The 20,272-nt window shown below is 44.5% G+C and overlaps 1 protein-coding gene across 5 annotated transcripts in view; it reads right to left on the minus strand.

Moving 5' to 3' along the window:
- SAFB (scaffold attachment factor B) overlaps window positions 1-20,272 on the minus strand; it is a 40,612-nt gene that overhangs the window by 13,249 nt on the left and 7,091 nt on the right. For 4 of the 5 annotated variants that reach the window (XM_032252155.1, XM_032252154.1, XM_032252153.1 and 1 more), the window contains exons 3-12: window positions 12,394-12,458; window positions 12,108-12,314; window positions 8,282-8,344; window positions 5,330-5,357; window positions 3,883-4,393; window positions 3,409-3,458; window positions 2,606-2,700; window positions 729-878; window positions 568-650; window positions 95-234 (exon numbers count right to left, since the gene is read on the minus strand). In XM_032252155.1, coding sequence (XP_032108046.1) covers window positions 95-234; window positions 568-650; window positions 729-878; window positions 2,606-2,700; window positions 3,409-3,458; window positions 3,883-4,393; window positions 5,330-5,357; window positions 8,282-8,344; window positions 12,108-12,314; window positions 12,394-12,458 — 1,392 coding nt within the window. The remainder of the gene's footprint in view (window positions 1-94; window positions 235-567; window positions 651-728; window positions 879-2,605; window positions 2,701-3,408; window positions 3,459-3,882; window positions 4,394-5,329; window positions 5,358-8,281; window positions 8,345-12,107; window positions 12,315-12,393; window positions 12,459-20,272) is intronic. The other variant, XM_032252156.1, reaches the window with a different exon arrangement.

The raw sequence follows: 20,272 nt of genomic DNA on the forward strand, positions 1-20,272 counted from the left end.
ATCTAGTTTGTGTTACCAGCTGATCACAGCAATGTAACAAACCACACCAGGCTCAGAAACTAGACAAAATCTACCGGGCCCATCAGCTGCCCACCTGACTTTGTGGCTCGAGATCGCTCTGAGGGGCCAGGTTTCTGATCATCTTGGTCCTTACTCTTTTCTCCACTTCCGTCTTCACCCTTCTTAGCATTGTCTTTTCTGTCACCTTTATCGTCCCTCTTAAGATTTGCAGATCTAGAAAAAACAGACGTGTTGGCTGGGCATGGTGGCTCATGCCTATATTCCCAGCACTTTGGGGGGACAAGGTAGGTGGATCACATGGGACCAAGAGTTCGAGACCAGCCTGGCCAACATGGCGAAACCTTGTCTCTACTAAAACTACAAAAATTATACGGGTGTGGCTATAATCCCAGTGAATCGGGAGGCCGAGGCAGGCGAATCGGTTGAGCCTGGGAGGTGGAAGCTGCAGGGAGCCAACATCTCACCACTGCATACCAGCCTGGGCAACAGAGTGAGATTCTGTTTAAAATACCCTGCCCCTTTAATTTAACCAGGGAGAAGGGGTACCTGTCGCTGTTGCTCGACTTCTCCTTTTTCCCATCACTGTCTCTTTTGTCAGAGGTTTTCTTTCCCACAGGTTCATTTTTGGCCTGAAGAAGAGAATCAAGTGCAAGTATTACCTCATTTCCTAATGTGGGCTACATCCTGAGAAGAAAACAGCCACTCACTTTCTCCACGGAGATCATCTTTCCATGGAGCTCTGTCTTGTGCAGGTGGTTAATGCATTTTGTGGCCTCTTCTGCTGTGGACATCGTGACAAAACCGTAACAGCGAGCTCCAGGACTCCGGGCATTTGTCACAACCTTGGCGCCTACCACCTCAAAGGAAAGCGGGCAAATATGGCTCAGACGCTGAGCAGGGCATGGAAATATGAAAAGCTCACAGGGAGGCCTGCTCATTGGGGGTCCCACAGTGTTAGGCCGGGGAGGATGCTGCTACTAATGCTGCTGTTTCGCTGTTACTCCTCCAAGGACCTCTGGCCAGTTGTAATGCTTGTCTAGTTCCTCAAGGGGGGAACGGAGGAAAGAGAAATGAAACAGCGTTCTGTTAGTGTTCCTTTAATATGGTCTAAAACTCGTGAGGAAATGATTCCAAATATAAAGTTATGCTACGTAGGTGGTAAATTACGAAGTGATGTAACATGGGCAAAAAAAAAAAAAAAAAAAAAAGACTTCGCCACAAACAGAGTGACGCAAGGACAGGTCTGCAGGTCATGCTCTGGAACTCAGACCCGTCCTATCATTGACCTCCCAGGTTTAAGTGGCATTCTCCTAAAACTCAGTGACAGGTTTCAGACGCTGTAGATGAATCCTTTCCACGCCACTTGGTTCTCTCAACTCCAGCAGGCTGCACTTAGGCTTGCCCTCTGACGGCAGAAGACACCACAGCTCAGGAAAAGCCCCAGAGGGGCCAGTGGCCATGGGTGGTATTCACACTCATTGTGCCACATGGAATCCCAGCCCCAGAGGACATTCTCAGAGGGGTCTGATCCTCTACTTAACCCACATCAGGCCAGCAATGTACCCAAGACACTGCAGTCTCTAGGGCAACACTTCCCACTGAGCACCCACCTGCCAAGGGCCACCGTGGAGTCAGGAAAGGAGCTCTAGCGGGGGAAACTTGGTGCAGGTGTTGCCAGCCACACGCCTTAGATCACTGAGGCCCAGGAAGCTCTTAGTTATGTCCGTAATAATGACATACTTAGATTGATCCTCTTTTAAGTTTTTCAAAGTCAGTAATTAGGGAAAACACTTGGTTTTCTATATTGCAATGTGTTGAATGAACCATCACTGTGCAAAATAAAGGACTGGACTCCTTCCTTTGGCTGTCCCGTAACTGAATGTGAGAGATGAGGAGCCCTGGATGCAGGAGGCTATCTGGGAGGCAAGTCTGGGAAGCACTGAGGGGAGAGGAGGGAGAAAGCACAGGGAGGGCCAGGCGGCCACGTCGGGCACCGGGAGTGCGGAGCTGGTGCCATCAGCTCCACCTTCATGGGCTTGAGAAAGGCAGGTGCTGCAGACAAGAGGCAGCTAGAACTGCCCCCAGAGGTGAACTGAGGCAGCAACTTTGAGAGCTCCCAGCTGCTGAGGTGAGGTTCAGTCAATGGACGCAACACACCCGTGGTCAGGGGACCCCCATCATCAGACTCCAGGGTCCTTGTTCTTGAATTCTGAGTTACGGCACCACAAACATTGTTCTAAGAATACCACTGCCTCTCAGGCATGCTGACTAGCATCCCCACCTGCCTACCCTGGCAGCCCAGCCTGAGTACGACGTCCTGAGGACAGAGAAACGGATCCACAAGCCATCACAGGGAAGGGGGCAAGCTTGCAGAGAAGGAGAGAAATACAGCAGAGATGTCGGCTCTGGAAGCTTCCACACCACTCTCACCTCTAGCCATGGAGTGGCAGACCCTCCCCAGCCATCAGCAAGCGTAAACTGCTGGTATCTTTCTAAGAACTCACTGAGGGGAAGAGGATCTGCATGTAAAGGCCACACAACAGTGGTCTCAAAGTATCTTCTCCAGAAAAGCTCTAGCACTTACCTTCCCATATTTGCTGAAAAGATTCTTCAAATCTGTAGCTCTGGTTGTAGAAGAGAGTCCACTAACCCAGAAATTTCTACCACAACTGCTGCGACCTATTTCAAAAGAAAGTTCTAGTCAAAAGCCAAATACCCACAAGATCTCAAGACTTAGAGACAACCTTTCCAAACCTGACATGGTTTCCACTTTTCCCGAGGCAGTAGCAGCACTAAAAACCAAATGGGGCCGTGGGCCTGACCACTGTCCTCACCAAGACCCTCCAGTGCAACACCAGGCCCAGCAGCACTGCCACAGGGCTCATCACAATACTGAATTGGGCTGTCAGGACCATGTGAGGTTTCCTAAGAAAGTCAGCAATCGCTTAATTACAGGAGGAATTGCAGTGGCCACGTAGCAAAACAGTCAACCTCGATGTCGACAACGCATCCCATTTCTCTGTCTCCATCGATGGCTGTGTATCTATCCCACGTTTTAACTCCTTTAGAACACGGATCAAGAAGGAATTTGGTAGGGTAAAATTACGTCTCGGTTAATGGATTTAATGAAAGGTTACAGGATGAATGTGCTCCCGACACACTCTGAAGCAAGGGTCTGCACAAAATCAACCTATTAATTCTTAGGACCTGGTTTGCTTCCTATAACCCAGAAGCTGTAGAGTTAACAGCAAAGAAGGAAAAAGACTGCAAGAAAGTCTCAGGAGTCTCTTGGGTAAGGAGCGCGGTATGCAATGAGCCAGAATCAAATACCCGCCACTGTCTAGGCCATACATGCTCCAAGGGACTGGTGTCGCCGGGGTGACCTACCTTTTTCCTCTTTGGAAAGCCTTTTTGTATCCGAGTCATCTTCCGGAGAACTAGAGACAAAAGACAATGTCATTCCGCAAGGAAGAAGCATAGCGGAAACAAACTCAAAACCATAAAATTCGTGCTGAGGTTGCATACCTACCCGAAATTTAGTTCTGAAAAAATGAAACCCCGACAAACTTGTATTGCAAATCTGACCTAACCATAAGATTTCAGACCCACAGGAGTTAATTAATTCTGCTGGGCTAAAGATAATTAGGAAGAATTAAAGAACACAACCATGATAGGTTGAGAAAAGAAAAAAGATTATGTAATCAGTGTAAAATACACAAAGAGAAATAAAACATTCTTTAGAAGCAAAACTACAATTTCGTCAGTCTGGCTGGCCAATTGCAGAAAAAACAGCTTATGTGTGTCATTAAATGACCAATGAAAAGGAGATAGCGTCTGGTCTAAAACTGAGAAAAAACAAACCTCATTTTCTGATCAGCGCCCTCACTGGTTGAGGACTCTTTAGGAGCCGGAGGAACTTCATTACAAGCTTCAAAATCAAACTTCCTCCCGTCTTCTTTGCTATCTCTGGCTTCTGGGCTTGGGGCTTCCGTGGGCGCTTCCGCGAGCTCCTCGCTAGAGGCCTCCGCGAGCTCGGAGGCCGCACTACTCTGCTCAACTGCTGGCTCTAGCCCTACAGGTTCACAGTCCGTCCTCTCGCCATCGCCTGGCTGCTCCACGGGCTCCCTTTTCACTACCGCTAACAGGCTGTCTGCCTTGCTCGACTGAGCGTGTGCTGTTGACTCGCTGGCCAAATCTAAATCACCCTCCTCCGGATGGGCGCTGTCAAATAGGTCCTCTTCCTCCGCAAGCTTTCTGTCTGGCCCCACGCTACTTGTGTCCTGTGCAAATGGCTGCTCCAGCTCGGAACTTTCTTCTTTTACTGGCTCAGATTTACAAGTTTCCCCCAAAATGTCGAGTATTTTCTCATTTTCTACGGATTTAACAGGAATAGAATGGCACAAGGTTTAATTACCAGGGAAATAAAGCAATCACAAATGTGGAACTGGCACGGCTGCCACACTAACACGAAGAGAACTGCTAGCTACACAGAGATTGGAAAACCCGCGGGTACACAAAGTTACACTGGTTACACTACCTGCGCTGTGACCGCCTCTAGGTAAGCCTCTACGCTACACGGAAGAGAAAAGCATCCCAGAGATTTAACCCCCAAAACCTTCTGGCTGATTCTTGAGAGTCTTCATTCTGTCGTCGTTTAGATATGACTCTTCCAAATTTAGCTTCCAAAGTCCAAGTTGCTTAACTGAATGTATCACCATTCACTGAACAGCTCAATTTCCAAATTTCTTTGAATTTCTTTTAACAGAACAGTCCAACATGAAAACCAGAATCTCTTCCATCCGTGCTGAGATATTTGCAGTCCAGAAAGTGAACAGTATTTGGAATTCTCATGAAGACACTCTTTCCTCTTCTGGAATCCAGTTATGTCTCAAATTTGTTTTAAAATGTATCTCCCTACCACTGCCTGAGCTGCCTCAATTAAAAACCGCAAAATTAAGCTACTGCCCAATATCACAAGATCTGTTTTGTGGGTGCAGAGGTATTAGCTCTCAAGAAAGGCATGTGGAACTCTATGTATGCTTCAACGCTGTTGATATTCAAAAAGGCATGAGATGCTCTCATCTCACTGATACATTTTGTAAAATGACAAGTGAGCCACTTTCACAGATCTGGTGATATGGCTGGGTTTCCAATCTCTATGATCCTGGTAGGTTTTGGACTGTAAACCTTTAGAACAATGTATACTATAGTAAGGCAACTTTTTTAAAATCAAAGAATTCCAATTAGAGAAGGTGGAAAACTAGAATGGTTCCAAACCCCCGCTGGTAAGTTTTTCATTTAACAGTACCTGGCTCCAGGGATGGCTCTTCAATTTCCTGCAAGAAAAAACATAAATAAGACTCTGCCAGATGGATGACACCTACAGTTTATTAAAACTAAATCCAAAAATAACTAAAGAGGGAATTAAAAAAATACAGGGATGGAAACTCACAAACACAAGAGGTGGAAAACCTCCTTATTCTAGGAAAGAGCCCACAACACTGGCATCCACTTCAACGCAGCTCACCTGCCATCCAGTCTCCCCTGCAGGGGCCCGGCACTGATCTCACTTCAGAGTGAAGCACTCATCACATGCGTGCCTGTTCCTCTAAATTGAACTCTCAAATCCAGAGAGTAGTGTTTCTATTTTTCTATTGTTAGCGTCTAGAGGAATGCATGGCACGTTAACAGTGACTTTTTCACTGAATGAAGCTAAGATAACTTTCTGATAATCAAAAGACTGAGGGAATATGGTACAGCTGGTTTGACTCCTTTTATTTTGCATGGTGGTACCAGCATGAATACCTCTGTGAATACCCTTCCTCCTTTATTTCCTCTTCCAATCAATGTCCTCACCAGGCCAGCTCCAGAAGTCATTCTGACTCTTAACAGGAAGCCCTGTCCACTCAGGCTGGTGCTCTGCTTGCCTATTTTGCTTGTATTACCCGCATCCCATCTCTCTGCATCTTGTGTCCACAGTGAGCACATGTCCCTCTGTGGCCTTCAGCCAATGGATCCCTATACCACCTCCCTCCCTGACAGGCCCAGCCCTCCCCTGCCCTGTTCCAGCCAAGTCATATACATCCCTCAGTATTCAGGTCAGTAGCATCTCCTTTTAGGAAGGCTTTCCCCTAAGGGATCCCTCTCTAACCCAACTCCAGCCGGGCTGTGCGCCACTAAGCAAAGGAACTTTTCCAACATGATGTGACCCCCCTGCCCCGTTTCCTGTGCACACAAGGTATACTTCTCTGGAATTCCAGCCAACACTGATTAGCACTGACTAGGTTCCAGGCACAAATGTAAGCACCTACATACACATAGACTCGTCATCGGTCGCAAGAGGTTGGTCCTAATGATAGCACCTTTCTTTTTAAGACTATGATCAGAGAGACTGAGTAACTTGCGCAAGGACACACAGCAGGTGGGAAGCAGAGACAGGCTCTGAGCAAAGGCCGTACAAGCGTGGGTCTGCAATGTTAGCCGCCAGGCCAGGCCTCTTCCAATACTTTAACATGTGGCCTTCACATGGGAAGGGCGGGCCCCATGAGCACAGGACCATCCTTCTTTCTCATTTATCTGCATAAACCTGGTAGTTAATGCCACACCTGACACATGGGGCTTCACATATAATGCCACAGGGGCTTCATATATACCCAGTAAGTAGGTGTGACTGAATTATAACTTCTCCTGGGAACTGCCCTGCCATTCCAGGATGCTCTAAGAAACTGTACATTTGGCTGGGTGTGGTGGCTCACACCTGTAATCTCAGCACTTTGGGAGGCCGAGGCAGGTGGATCATGAGGTCAGGAGTTCAAGACCAGCCTAGCCAACATGATGACACCCCGTCTCTACTAAAAATACAAAAATTAGCTGGGCATGGTGGCGGGCACTTATAATCCCAGCTACTCGGGAGGCTGACGCAGGAGAATTGCTTGAACCCGAGAGGCGGAGGTTGCAGTGAGCTGAGATCACGCCACTGCACTCCAGCCTGGGTGACTCCGTCTCAGGGAAACAAACAAACAAACAAAACTGTACACTTTCCTCATGGTTTTAATCAGTTTTTTCCCCCATGTACTCTACCTCATGCTGGGAATTCAGACCACATGACTGAAGCAAATGATCAATCTTGGCAGAATAATTCTCCCTCATTTTCTCTAGAGAAGCAAATATATTCCTATTTGTTTAGGAGAGACTGTATGCTTCCCATTTTAACATGGGAGACTGTGACCAAGAAAGACCCTGGGGAAAGTGACAAGATCAGGCCCCTCCTGTCTGAGTCAGGAATGGCTATGTCAACTCGAAGGTGGAGAGACGTCAGCGCTAAAGGCGAGCTGGGTTTCACCAGATTTTCTTGAGATATGCGCCTTCCTCAAGGCTGGAGCTCTGGCTTTCCAGTATCTCCCTTACCCTTGCTTGGCAGAAGTAAATGGAGATCTTCTCCAGAAGGTGGTATCTAATTACAATAGCATAGATGACATTTAAAAAGAGAGAGAGAAAAAAAACCAAAAAGGCTAGGCAAGAGCTGACTTTATCTACATTTCTCCACAAAAAGTTCTCCTAAGAATTAGATAGCTATCTAGGTAAGCATGTTCTAACAATTTATATCTATGAAGGCTGGGGGAGAAAAAGAAAACTCAAGACCCACAAATATAAAAATCATACCTGGAAGTTCTCATCTCATCTGTTCTCATCTTAAATTCAATATTTACATACAAGCTAATGAAACAGGCAGGATGTACCGTCAGTAAAAGAAATCTGGGCAATTTCAGTTAAAAAAAAAACTTCCCAAAGACAAGACGAGAACCCGAGGCCCCACCTTCCCTGCAGGGCTGTCAACCCTCAATCCCCATCTGGACCCCATTCATCTTTTCTAGGCAGATATGGCCCCTTGCTGTCTCATCAAATCGTCTTTCTGCAGGGGATGCCACCCAGAGTAGATAAGACAGGCTGCCATCTCCCCCACATACCCCCACTCCGCCCAGCAATGAAATTAACAAGAATGCCACAAAACACGTCTCTAATCACTGCTGGTAAGCCACAGCCTTGGAGGCCACTCGTCGAAGCCTAGAGATAAGTCCCTCACAATGTGTACATTATATTTGGAGGAAAGCAGAAGGCAAACACCCCCTAAAGATCTTAACAAAGGAAACAATCCATGTGGTGATTATTAGCTGGAACTGGTATATGGTGTCTGAAATGGTTTCCAGAAATTATGGTCCGATCTTTCATTCTAAAATGACTTAGTCATAAAACAGTTTACCTGTAATATAGTGAAGTCAGATGATGAAGTATCTAAATTGTTTATAGCTTCTTTGTCCTCCATCTATAAAATAAATGGAGAAAATACAGTTCATCAAACCAAGAATAACACAAAGTAATGGTCCATCTGTACAATGAAAAGTGAACAGCTGGCCACGCATGGTGGCTCACACCTGTAATCCCAGCACTTTGGGAGGCCAAGGCAGAGGGGATCATGAGGTCAAAAAATCGAGACCAGCCTGCACAACATGGTGAAACCGAAACCCCATCTCTACTAAAAAGTACAAAAATTAGCTTGGCATGGTGGTGCGTGCCTGTAGGCCCAGCTACTCAGGAGGCTGAGGCAGGAGAATCGCTTGAACCCTGGAGGTGGAGATCCTGGGGTGAGCCAGATCAAGCCACTGCACTCCAGCCTGGCGACATAGTGATACTCTGTTTCAAAAAAAAAAAAAAAAACCAAAGGGAACAGCTGTGAAAAATAATTTATAACAAAATTTAAACCAAGGGCAGAAATCGAAACACCAATATAGTATAATTGCAGCTAAACTGAAAGAAATGTTGTATGTCAACACAGACTAGGAAACCTACTAAAATGGTATCCGTGTAGGTTTTTAAATATGTAAACCAAAGGAAAAAAGTCTAAATCAAATAGAAAAGAGATTAAAATGAGGTAGTACATAGATTCTCTCTAAACGTATCTGGGCACAGAGTTTGAGGGCTGTTCTTCCAGGAGCAATGGCTAGTCCTGCTGAAGTGGAGCCTTCAGCCACCACTGCTCACCCAGCCTGGATGCTGATGATGTGGGGCCTGCTGCCCCTGGGGTAGGTACCTCCCTCAATGGAACAGCATCTCCTAGCACCAACTTCCAAATCCGAGTGTGGGGAGAGGAGCTCGGGACTGGCAATATCCTTTGCCCCACCTGCAGGGGAAGAATAGCTTTTATTCTAAGAAGCAGGCTCTGCCCAATAAGGCAAAGGATTCCCCAAAGAAAGAAAGGGGGTTCAGATAATCTGTGACTGAAACCAATTTGGCCATCTGCTATAAAGCCCTGAGGTTTGAAATATTTTTAAGGGGGAGATTTTTTTCAGGTATTTTATAACCAGCATGTATTTTTATCAGTTTTACTTCACTAGGAAAGACACATTCGTGATCAAAAGACTCAAAAGGTTCAAAAGCCCATTCCCTGGAAACCACTCTCCACTGCTCCTTTCTTCCTGCCAGGCAGTGCCACTGCATATGCTATAGACGTGTTAAAGTGCCTAAGACCACCTCCCCTTCTACATCTGCATGAGAGGCAGCAGGCCATTCTGAACCCTCCCCGAGTTTTGCTTCTCTTTTGGAGATGGTTTTAGTTCATTTTGATGGTTACATAGCAGTAAGAACTGTATTTGTGGTCGTAGTACATTTCATACTAACTCTATGGTGCTTTCTATATGCTAGGCATTGCTCTAGGCCAGGAAGCATTTTGTTAGAGCTGCACGGTCAATTGTTCAGAACTGCGGCACAGATGAGTCAGGACTCCTCATCTCTGACACTACGGCGCAAAAAGAGCCACAGACAACATTATCAATAGGTGTGGTGCAGTGTGTCCTCACAAAACTTCATTTACACAATGAGACCCTGTCTTGAAGAAAGAAAAAAAAAGCAAAGCAAAACAAAACAAAACAAAATCCTCCCAAAAAACCAGGTGAGAGCCAACTTCATGACTTCTGCGTTACGTGTATCTGAATCTGAATCTGAATCTTCCGCAATTGAGGAGCAGAGGTTAAGGAGTTTGTCCAAGGACACACAGAAATCGGCTGAACTCCAGAATCTACGCTCTCAATTCTTTTTTTTTTTTTTTTGAGTCTCACGAAGTGGCATGATCTCAGCTCACTGCAACCTCCACCTCCCTGATTCAAGCGATTCTCCTGCCTCAGCCTCCCGAGTAGCTGACATTACAGGCATGGGCTACCACTCCTGGCTAATTTTGTAATTTTCTATTTTGAGTAGAGACAGGGTTTCACTATGTTGGCCAGGCTGGTCTCAAACCCCTGACCTCAGATGATCCGCCTGGCTCAGCCTCCCAAAGTGCTGGGACTACAGACATGACCCACTGCGCCCGGCCAAGCCACTGCACTGGCCTCATCTCTTAAAACTATACTGCTTCCAGACATTTAGGATGTTTCCAGCTTTTGTTACAGAATGCATCACTTTCTACTTAGGAGGGAAAAAAAAACCAACCTTAAGAAAATGCAGCCATTCAGGAAGGGTAAGTAATTCCTGCTGCTATGCAAGTGTTTCCACTATGCCGTTTTAGAAGCTGGTGAATGGGACTCACCAAAAATTGCACACCCTATTTGTATCAGAATAACTCTCAGGCGCTTCTCAGACTGGAATCCCCCATTCAAATACGACAATCTGCCACCTCTTTGGATACTCAGAATCAGTTCCAAGAGGAAATGCAAAAGTGTTCTGAGGAGATGGAGAAGCAGACTGACTGGCATAGAACAAGGCTTCTGTCCGCCAAGACCGGAGAAGTGCTCACTGTGGAAGACCTGAGCACCAGGACAAGAATGGGCCCCCTGAACAAGCCAACACATCAAGGGCGCCAAGAGACACCCCACAGCTTTCCATTTGCATCACTTTTCTGTCTGACAAACATTAGTCCTCAGGTAAATGAAATTTATATCAAATTAATGGCACCAAGACAATGTCATACGTGAGTTAAGTATATGGCCTCTGGAATTAGCTGATCTTAGTTCTTATGAGCTGTGTGTCATCTGGAGATATTTTTTAGTTCTTGCCTTCCTAATTTCCTCAAATGAAAATGGGGACAACACCCACTTTGTGTTGCTATTAAAAGAATTAAAGGGTACAGGCCAGGTGTGGTGATTCACAGCTGTAATCCCAGCACTTTGGGAGGCTGAGGCTGGAGGATCACCTGAAGTCCGGAGTTCAAGACCAGCCTGGCCAACATGGTGAAACCCCATCTCTACTAAAAAATACAAAAAATTAGCCGCACTTGGTGGTGGGTGCCTGTAAATCAAGCTACTTGGGAGGCTGGGGCAGGAGAATCATTTGAACCTGGGAGGCGGAGGTTGCAGTGAGCTGACAGTGCGCCACTGCACTCCAGCCTGGGCAACGAGCGCAAAACTCTGTCTCAAAAAAACAAAAAACAAAAACAAAAAAGGCATAATGCTTAATGCCTGGCAGGTAGTATTCAGGAAATACTACCCACTGTCATCTTACTATCTATTTGATATGTTTCTAACAGGAAAAAAACTAAGGTTTAAAAGCAGTTTTATTAGAGGTTAACTCTTAGGTGGGAATCAACTGGTGCTTCTTTTTCTTCTTAACAAGAGATAGGGTTTTCTGTGGGGCTCTGTCACCTGCATAATTGTGGCTCTCAGTACAGCCCTGAACTCCTGGGCTGCTCCCTCTGCCTCAGCTTTCTGAGTCACTGGATTACAGGAATGCATCAAGGTGCTCAGCTCAATAATTACTTCTTAACAGGAAAACACTTCTAACCTCTTCCTTTCAATGTTTTAAAGCATGTAGGCCATAACACCACAGATCAAGTTCTGCAACAGGAAGGGTCTCAATGGTTATCCTCAAAATGTCTCATACTGTATGCTGCAAATGGAAGGCCAGTACGTGTGAATGTCATAAGACTTCACTTTTCAACAAAGCAAAGTGTGTTTCCCAATCGCCTGAACCAACTGACCCTATTCTACTGAACTGGCATTACAGGAAAAACTTACTTCCTAAAATAAAACGGATCACCTATTTTAATTGTGGAACTGACACATTCAGGGCACATTCTAGAGACATTGCCGGTTACCTACAGCATGTTCCTGAAGCTGCTCCGGAAGCTCTTTCATTTCCCCTTCAACTAACTCTCTACTATCGGACAGGGACTCCTGGAGGTTATCAGCATCTTCGTCTTCAACACAATCTGCAACGCTTCCGTTATCAATTTCTGCTTCATCCAACACACTGATATCCATGATGTCGATATCCTGTAAGTTCTCCAAACTGGTCTCAACATCCTCCTGTGACATAACCAGACCAAACCATCACGTGACCGCCGCTGGTCCACCCACCAAGCTGACCAAGCAAGGCCACACATACCTGTCCATCCCCAGAGTTTTCCTCCAGCCCGTTATCTTCCACACCCTCTTCTTCTGGTTTGCGCCCTGAAGACAGAAGCATTTACAGCATGAGATCAATGATATGCTCTTTACAGAAGCAACAATGCCCTGAGCACTACACGAGCAGACACTTCCTAATCCAGGCCATACCAGACAAGACAGCCCTGCCCCACCCCTAAGCAGAAGAGGTTTTATTCTTGTCAGTGAGCTGTGGAAGCAGAAGTGTGGGAAACAGGTTCTTAGTAAAGTTGAACAGGGTCAGACCTGTCCTCAGCTCTGCCCTTCTTCCCATTCTAAGTGTCCTTGTTTGAGGGAAGAAAACCATTTGCCACAAACATGCTGCCTTTTAGTTAAGCAACATGCTTTTCCACACAAACTGCGCCCCACCGAGTATGGACATTTTAAATGCTTAAAAACAAAACAAAAAAATCCAAAAATCCCATATACTATCAAGATACTCCAGAGGGGCTGGGTGCAGTGGCTCATGCCTATAATGCCAGCGCTTTGGGAGGCCAAGGCAGGCGGATCACTTGAGGTCAGTTGTTTTGAGACCAGCCTGGCCAACATGGCAAAAACTGGTCTCAACTAAAAATACAAAAAATTAGTTAGGTGTGGTGGCGCATGCCTGTAATCTCAGCTACTCGAAGAGCGAACTGCTTGAACTTAAGAGGTGTAGGTTGCACTGAATGAAAATCACGCCACTGCTTTCCAGCCTGGTGACAGAGCAAGACTCCGTCTCAAACAAAACAAAACAAAACTGCAGAGGAAGGTTTTTTCAACTTATACATTTCCACGAACAGCGAATTAAAAAGTGCCAATCTTTCTGAACCGCTGTTAAAACTTGCTATTTTTCTTTATCTTTGCCAATATTCTATGTAAAAAAAGGAATACTTGTATTAACACAAATTTATCTCCTGACTATTCAAATTGCTTTGAGTCATTTGCTTTTTGTTGTTGATCACCTGTACTTTTCTAAAAATTTCTGACGAATACCCTCCCCAGTTAAAACCTTTGGTTTCATTCCCCAGCATTTGAAATGTATATATCATATATACAAAATAAGTATTTTCCCAGTTCTTTTTACTGGTCTTTTAATTTTGTTTCTAGGTTTTGAGTACATTTCACTCTTTTTTTTGGGGGGTGGGGTGGGGGATGGAGTCTCGCTCTGTTGCCCAGGCTAGAGGGCAGTGGTACGAACTTACTTCGACCTCTGCCTCCCGGGTTCAAGCGATTACCCTCTCTCAGCCTCCTGAGTAGCTAGGATTACAGGTGTGCACCATCATACCTGTTTAATTTTTGTATTTTTAGTAGAGAAGGGTGTTTTACGATATTGGCCAGGCTGGTCTCAAACTCTTGACCTCAGGTGATCCGCCGATTTCAGCCACCAAAAGTGTGGTGATTTCAGGCGTGAGCCACCGTGCCTGGCCCATTTCCCTTTTATGTGGCCAAAGCTATTGTTTTCTAAATGTAAATGGTTTTTACTTTCATGCTTAGAATCCCTCTTCCACACTGAAGGCTAAACGATACACACCTGTATTTACTTCTTTTGAGGTTTTAAACATTTATTCTCTCAGTTTCATGTCGAGCGAGACTGTTTTCCCAACAGTTATCCCATTTGGAAACGGATTTCCCAACACTAGATACTAAATAGTACTGGCCCCCGACCAATTTAAAATGTTGACCTCCTCAATATTATATTCGTACTTATGTCTGGCCCTGCTGGTCTCCACTCTCTTCCAGTGATTTATTACTCTTGTTCTAGTTTTAGATATGTGCCATTACCACGTTTTTCTAAATAGAAAATACTGGCCGGGTGCAGCGGCTCTTGCCTGTAATCCCAGCACTTTGGGAGGTCAAGGCGGATGGATCACCTGAGGTTAGGAGTTTGAGAACAGCCTGGCCAACATGGTGAAACCCCGTCTCTAGCAAAAAACACAAAAATTAGAAGGTCACAGTGGCATGTGCCTGTAACCCCAGCTACTCCGAAGTCTGAGGCAGGAGAATCGCTTGAACCTGAGAGGCAGAGGCTGCAGTGAGACAAGACTGTGCCACTGCACTCCAGCGTGTAACAGACTCCATCTCAAAATAAATAAATTAATAAATAAATAAAATAAAGAGAGTTAAGTAATTTAAAAAAATATAAAAAACATCAAGAGGCTTCATACCTTCTTAGGCTCATATTTCTCATGCCAGCCAACAACGCTAAAAACAGGGAAGTCACTTCCCCCATCTCCCCTTGTGCAACCTTATTGATCGATGATTTGTAACACTTGGCAACAGTTCATAGGGATAGGCATGCAGGCACCTTCCTCCAAACAGCAGTATTTATATGGTCCTTTGCTTTTTCATATATACGATAAAAGTGAGTAGAGAATAGAAAAGTGTAAATGATGATACTAGAAATAACAGAACTGAAGCAAAAATGGAAGTCATTAGGCATGGCAAAAATGATATTTCTGGTGTCAAGAATAGGCGTGCTCAAATTAAACTCTGTCTTCCATGTGAAGAATAAAATCACATGGATGAAATATATGAAACAGATGATGGAAGACCACATCTCAAAAGCAAGGCATAATGTAACATACATAGTTTTGTGTTTTAGAGCTACTGCCAGACAGAGCTTCTTAGAGGTCCTTATAGAAGGCGGTGCTCAGCTTTTTCAAGTACATGGGAGAAAAGCTGATCAGCCACACAACCTTGGGAAAACTACTTTCTGCCAGGCCTCTTTCCCAGTGAAGAAGAGTCTCTTTTTCTCATCAAGGAATCCTCCCGCCTCAGTCTCCTGAGTAGCTGGGACTACAGGTGCATGCCACCATGCTTGGCTAATTTTTGTACTTTTGTAGCAGTGGGGTCTCACTATATTGCCCAGGCTGATCTTGAACTCCTGGGCTCAAGTGAGTCTCCTGCTTGGCCCTCTCAAAGTGCTGGGATTACAGACACAAGTCACCACATCCAGCCTGAAGATCAATATTTTAAAGGCTACATGTTGTTTCAAGTAATATAAGGAAACAAGGTCTGGCGCAGTAGCTGACATCTATAATCCCCAGCACTTTAGGAGGCCAAGGTGGGTGGACCACTTGAGGTCTGAAGTTTGAGACAAGCCTGGCCAACATAGCAAGACCCTTTTTCTACTAAAATATAAAAATTAGCCGGGCATGGCAGCAGGCACCTGTAATTCCAGCTACTCGGGAGGCTGAGACAGGAAAATCACTTGAAATCACTTGAACCTAGGAGGCGGAGGTTGCAGTGAGCCAAGATCGTGCCACTGGACCCCAGCCTGGGTGACAGAGTCAGACCCTGTCTCAAGAAAAAAAAAAAAGTGAACAGGACATTAAGTTGTCTATACCAGAAACTATTCTTGTAACTGGATAGACGTGTAATATACCAGGGGAGAAAAAATAAAAGCAAAGGACAAAAATTCCAAACCTAATCATTTATATTGTAATTGGGGCTTAAAAAAAATCTCTCTCAGGGATAAGAATTTCCTTACAACATCTAGGTATATGCTACCTGATTTTTCTATATTCTAATTCCATTCATATTTTTAGAATTACCTTATTTACGAAGATAGGAGACCATCAAACTAAACTAGAATTCAATACATGATGTTTTGGTCAGCTGGCTGGGAAATCCATCCCCATTTTATACCATTATTTCTTTGGCAAAACATGCCTCAAGGTATACAAACCAACTGGAACTCAACCCAGTGGTCTTTGTAAACATGCTGGGAAGAGACAACAGCAGCATTTCCACAGAATGATTTGATAAAGCTGCTGCGACAATTCTATGATACATACAGTGGTTTCTGTCCAATTCTATTCCAGACACTAGGAAAAATCTATGTAACTTATCAGAAACTTGCTGTCCTTCATACTGTGTTTCTCTCTTCCTCAAGGAGGGCACTAGATTTTCATTAAACAGAATCAGGGTTTTCCACTTCTATGACCACTTTTCTCCCAAGCAGTATGTACAGGTATACCGCAGTCAAATCCTTCCTAAGGGAGAACTCCCCCAAGGTCAAAAGTGACTGGAAATGTCGGGAGAACATAACAATCTTCAAAATGTCTAATCTTCAATATATAAAGCACATCCTTGACTGAAATGTTTATTAATCAACACTAAGACACTATTCTCCAGAGAAGAAAAACAACCAACATGTCTAAAAGAGCCAAAAATGAATGCAATTGGGAAAAGTATAACTCTATGGCAAAAACTACAGAGCCATTGATTTGTCTTAATATCAAGGCCAATGTGCTCCTCGAATCCTACCTCAGCTCCTCACCCTTGTTTGTGGTCTCAACTATAGGCATGACCATGTCGCCTGTTCGTAGCTCCCTGCCTGGAATTCCATCTCTTCCCTTTGGTTAAGCTTCCATCTCAGACACTGTCCAATCTTACCGCTTACTCTGCTGCCCCAGACTTCTGCTGGGATGCTCGCACAGTACCCAGGGCTGCATGTGGGTGGTTCATTACACGCACTCCCCTAATTATGCAAATATACCCATTAAACTTTACTGCAGTAATAGAAGATTCATCCTTCCAGGCATAGGAGTATAAAGCTATAATACCTTCCCTTTTCCCCACCGTCCTCTTAAAAGGTAACCAACTTACCAGCTTGGTGATGCTTCAGGACATTGTCTTGAGTCTTTATGTACATTATATGATGCATATGGAAATAAGCTTGTGATGGAGATGAAATCTTATTGTTGGTGAGTAATGAAAACAAGTTACAGAAACTACTAGCAGGCCCTGGACATTTTACTGTACTGCATGTTGAGCCATCTCCATATTTTACTCCACGCTATAGCAGTTCCCTGCTTTAGCTGCCCTCTCAAAAAGGCTGCAGTGATTTATCATCTCTCACACCAACACCATCCCCATGCCCTTGCCAATGTGGGAGAACAGGCACTGTGTGTATTTTTACAGTTTGATAAGCAAAAATCATATGTCATTTTAAAATTTGCTTTTCTCCAATTAGCAGCAAGGGAATCTTTTGGTCTCTATGCCACATGTGCTTCTTCATGTATCTACGAGTTGCCTGTTTATAGTCTCTTCTCCTTGTTGCCCGTGTTGTTTGTTTTCCTCATTGATTTGTCAGAATATTCAATGCTTTCTGGATATTCGTTTCTTCCTTACTCTGTGCTCTATTTTCTCTCAGACTGTGGCATACCTTATGATATCTTTTAACAGAGACTTAAAACTTTTATGCAGCCAAATTTCTCCCTTTGTCATTTCTCAGTTTTATTCTCGCTTCAGGTCTTCCTTATCACTATAAAAAGTACTAAACTAGCTGAAATTTCTATTTCACACTAGAGCTTCCCCCACCATTAAATGAACAAACCCTCCAACTTTACATTGTGTGCAATACCCTATCATCAAAATTAGAAGAAATCCCTGTATTTTCCCCCCAGAATTTTAGTTATTCTTGTGCATCATCACAGATAAATGGGGGAAAAAAGGGCAAGCTATTCCTTATCATAGTAAACCAAGTAATAAACAATAACAAAATTAGAAAATCACCGTTTGGCAACCACCAAGGGATGAGCAGGATATTTATACAGCCTTAAAGTATCTTCCACACACATATAACTGTGAAAAGGAAGATAGTAACTTTCCAATGGAGAAACCTTGCCTATAGCATTTGACCTCAGCTCACATGGCCAGCAGCGGCTCAAACTGACAGCATGTACCTCTGGAGAGGATACTTTGATGACAATATAGACTGGGCGTGGCGGTTCATGTCTATAATCCCAACTTTGAGCGTCCAAGGTGGGAGGATCGCTTGAGCACAGAAATTCAGGATTGCAGTGACCTATGATTGCACAACTGTACTATGGCCTAGGCAACAGGGCAAGACCCTGTTTCAAAACAAAACAAAACGAAAAACAGGACTACAACACGTATGGTGTATTTCTGATAGACATATAACTTGATCCTTATTATGGGGTGGGGGGAACCCCAAACAATTCAAATCGAGGAAAACTTTAATAGTAATCACCTGCTCAGAGAACAGAAAAAAGAAAAAATGAAGGAAACAGGACAACCTGATGCAATGCATGACTCTGGACATTTTTCCTCTTTGAGTTACAGAGAACATTATTGGAACAAACTACTGAATCTAAATGAGGACTAAGACGAGATGGCAGTGTTGTGTCAACGCTGATTTCTCGATCTGGACATCTACTGTTAGGTAATATCCTTGCTTTACTGCAGTATGTAGGGCAAAGGGCCATATGCGCCTTGCAATTTACCAAGCGGCGCAGTAAAAATATACATACAGAGAAAAGGGTAAGGCAAATGCAGTCAGATGCCAACATTTAGGTGCTTGGGGTAAAGGGTATACAGGAATTCCTTGCATTATTTTTGCAACTTTTCTTAAGTATGAAATTGCCAAACTGAACAAAAACAAAACAAAACAAGCCAGCAGTACAGGATTGGGTAATACTTAACCAAGCAAACAGGCCAATTTTGCATGTCCAGTTACGAAACATTCCCAAACACCACAAAACATCCTATTAATTTGTACATTGTGATAACGTCACTACAGATAAATTTACTTTCCTGGTAATTATTTTATTTTTTCAAGACAGGGTCTTGCCCTGTCATCCAGGCTGGAGAGCAATCTCAGGCCAATCAGGGCTCACTGCAACCTCAAATTCCTGGACTCGGGTGATCCTCCCACCTCAGTCTCCTGAGTAGCTGGGACTACAGGTGCATGGCATCACGCCAAATTTTTCTAATTTTTTTGGGGAAATGGGGGTCTCACTATGTCACCCAGGCTGCTCTCCAACTCCTGGACTCAAGTGATCCTCTGCCTCGTTGTCCCGAACTATTGGACTTACAGACGAGAGCCACTTTGAGCAGCCCTGGTAATTATTTCGCAAGAGTCTGCTAAACACAGTTGTGGAGGAGTACTGAGATTACTTGAGATATGTTTTTTAGAATTTCAAATCATTTTGAATTCATTCATTACAGAGGTCATTCTATTTTCAGTTAAAATCTTGGTAAAGATCGGGCGTGGTGGCTCACACCTGTAATCCCCGCACTTTGGGAGGCAGAGGCAGGCGGATCACAAGGTCAAGAGATCAAGACCATCCTGGCCAACATGGTAAAACCTCGTCTCTACTAAAAATACAAAAATTAGCTGGGCATGGTGGCATACATCTGTAGTCCCAGCTACTTGGGAGGCTCAGGCAGGAGCTTGAACCCGGGAGACGGGGGTTGCAGTGAGCCGAGATTGAGCCACTGCATTCCAGCCTGGCGCCTGGCAATGGAGCGAGGCTCTGTCTCCAACAAAAAAAAAAAAAAAAAAAAAAAAAAAAAAAAAAAAACTTGGTTAAACCTACTGGTAAAGTAGTTGAAAACAACTCAAGAAAACTTATAGACCTGCCCTATCAGGTATCAAAATGTACCGTAAAATTCTGGAATAAAACTAATCAAAAGAAGCAAAACAAAACAACAAATGAGACACAAAAGTGCTAGTGCCGCATGGCTCCATTTTACACGAAGTTCTAGAACGGTTTATTTTTGCAGGAGTGGGGCAGAGAGGCTCACTGGGAGGGGCAGGAGTAACCTTTCCGATGATAAATGTTTCTTTTTGTTTTTTGAGACAGAGTCTTACACTGTTCTCCAGGCTGCAGTACACTGGCAGGATCTCGGCTCACTGTAACCTCCACCTCCCAGGCTCAAGTGATTCTCCTGCCTCAGCCTCCTGAGTAGCTGGGATTACAGGCGCATACCACCACGCCCAGCTAATTTTTGTATTTTTGGTAGAAATGGGATTTCACCATGTTGGCCAGGCTAGTCTTGAACTCCCAACCTCAGGTGATCCGCCCGCCTCGGCCTCCCTAAGTGCTGGG

Source organism: Sapajus apella, unplaced genomic scaffold, assembly GCF_009761245.1.
Source record: "Sapajus apella isolate SASKATOON/1434 unplaced genomic scaffold, GSC_monkey_1.0 scaffold77, whole genome shotgun sequence".
NCBI classification, from domain to species: Eukaryota; Metazoa; Chordata; class Mammalia; order Primates; family Cebidae; genus Sapajus; species Sapajus apella.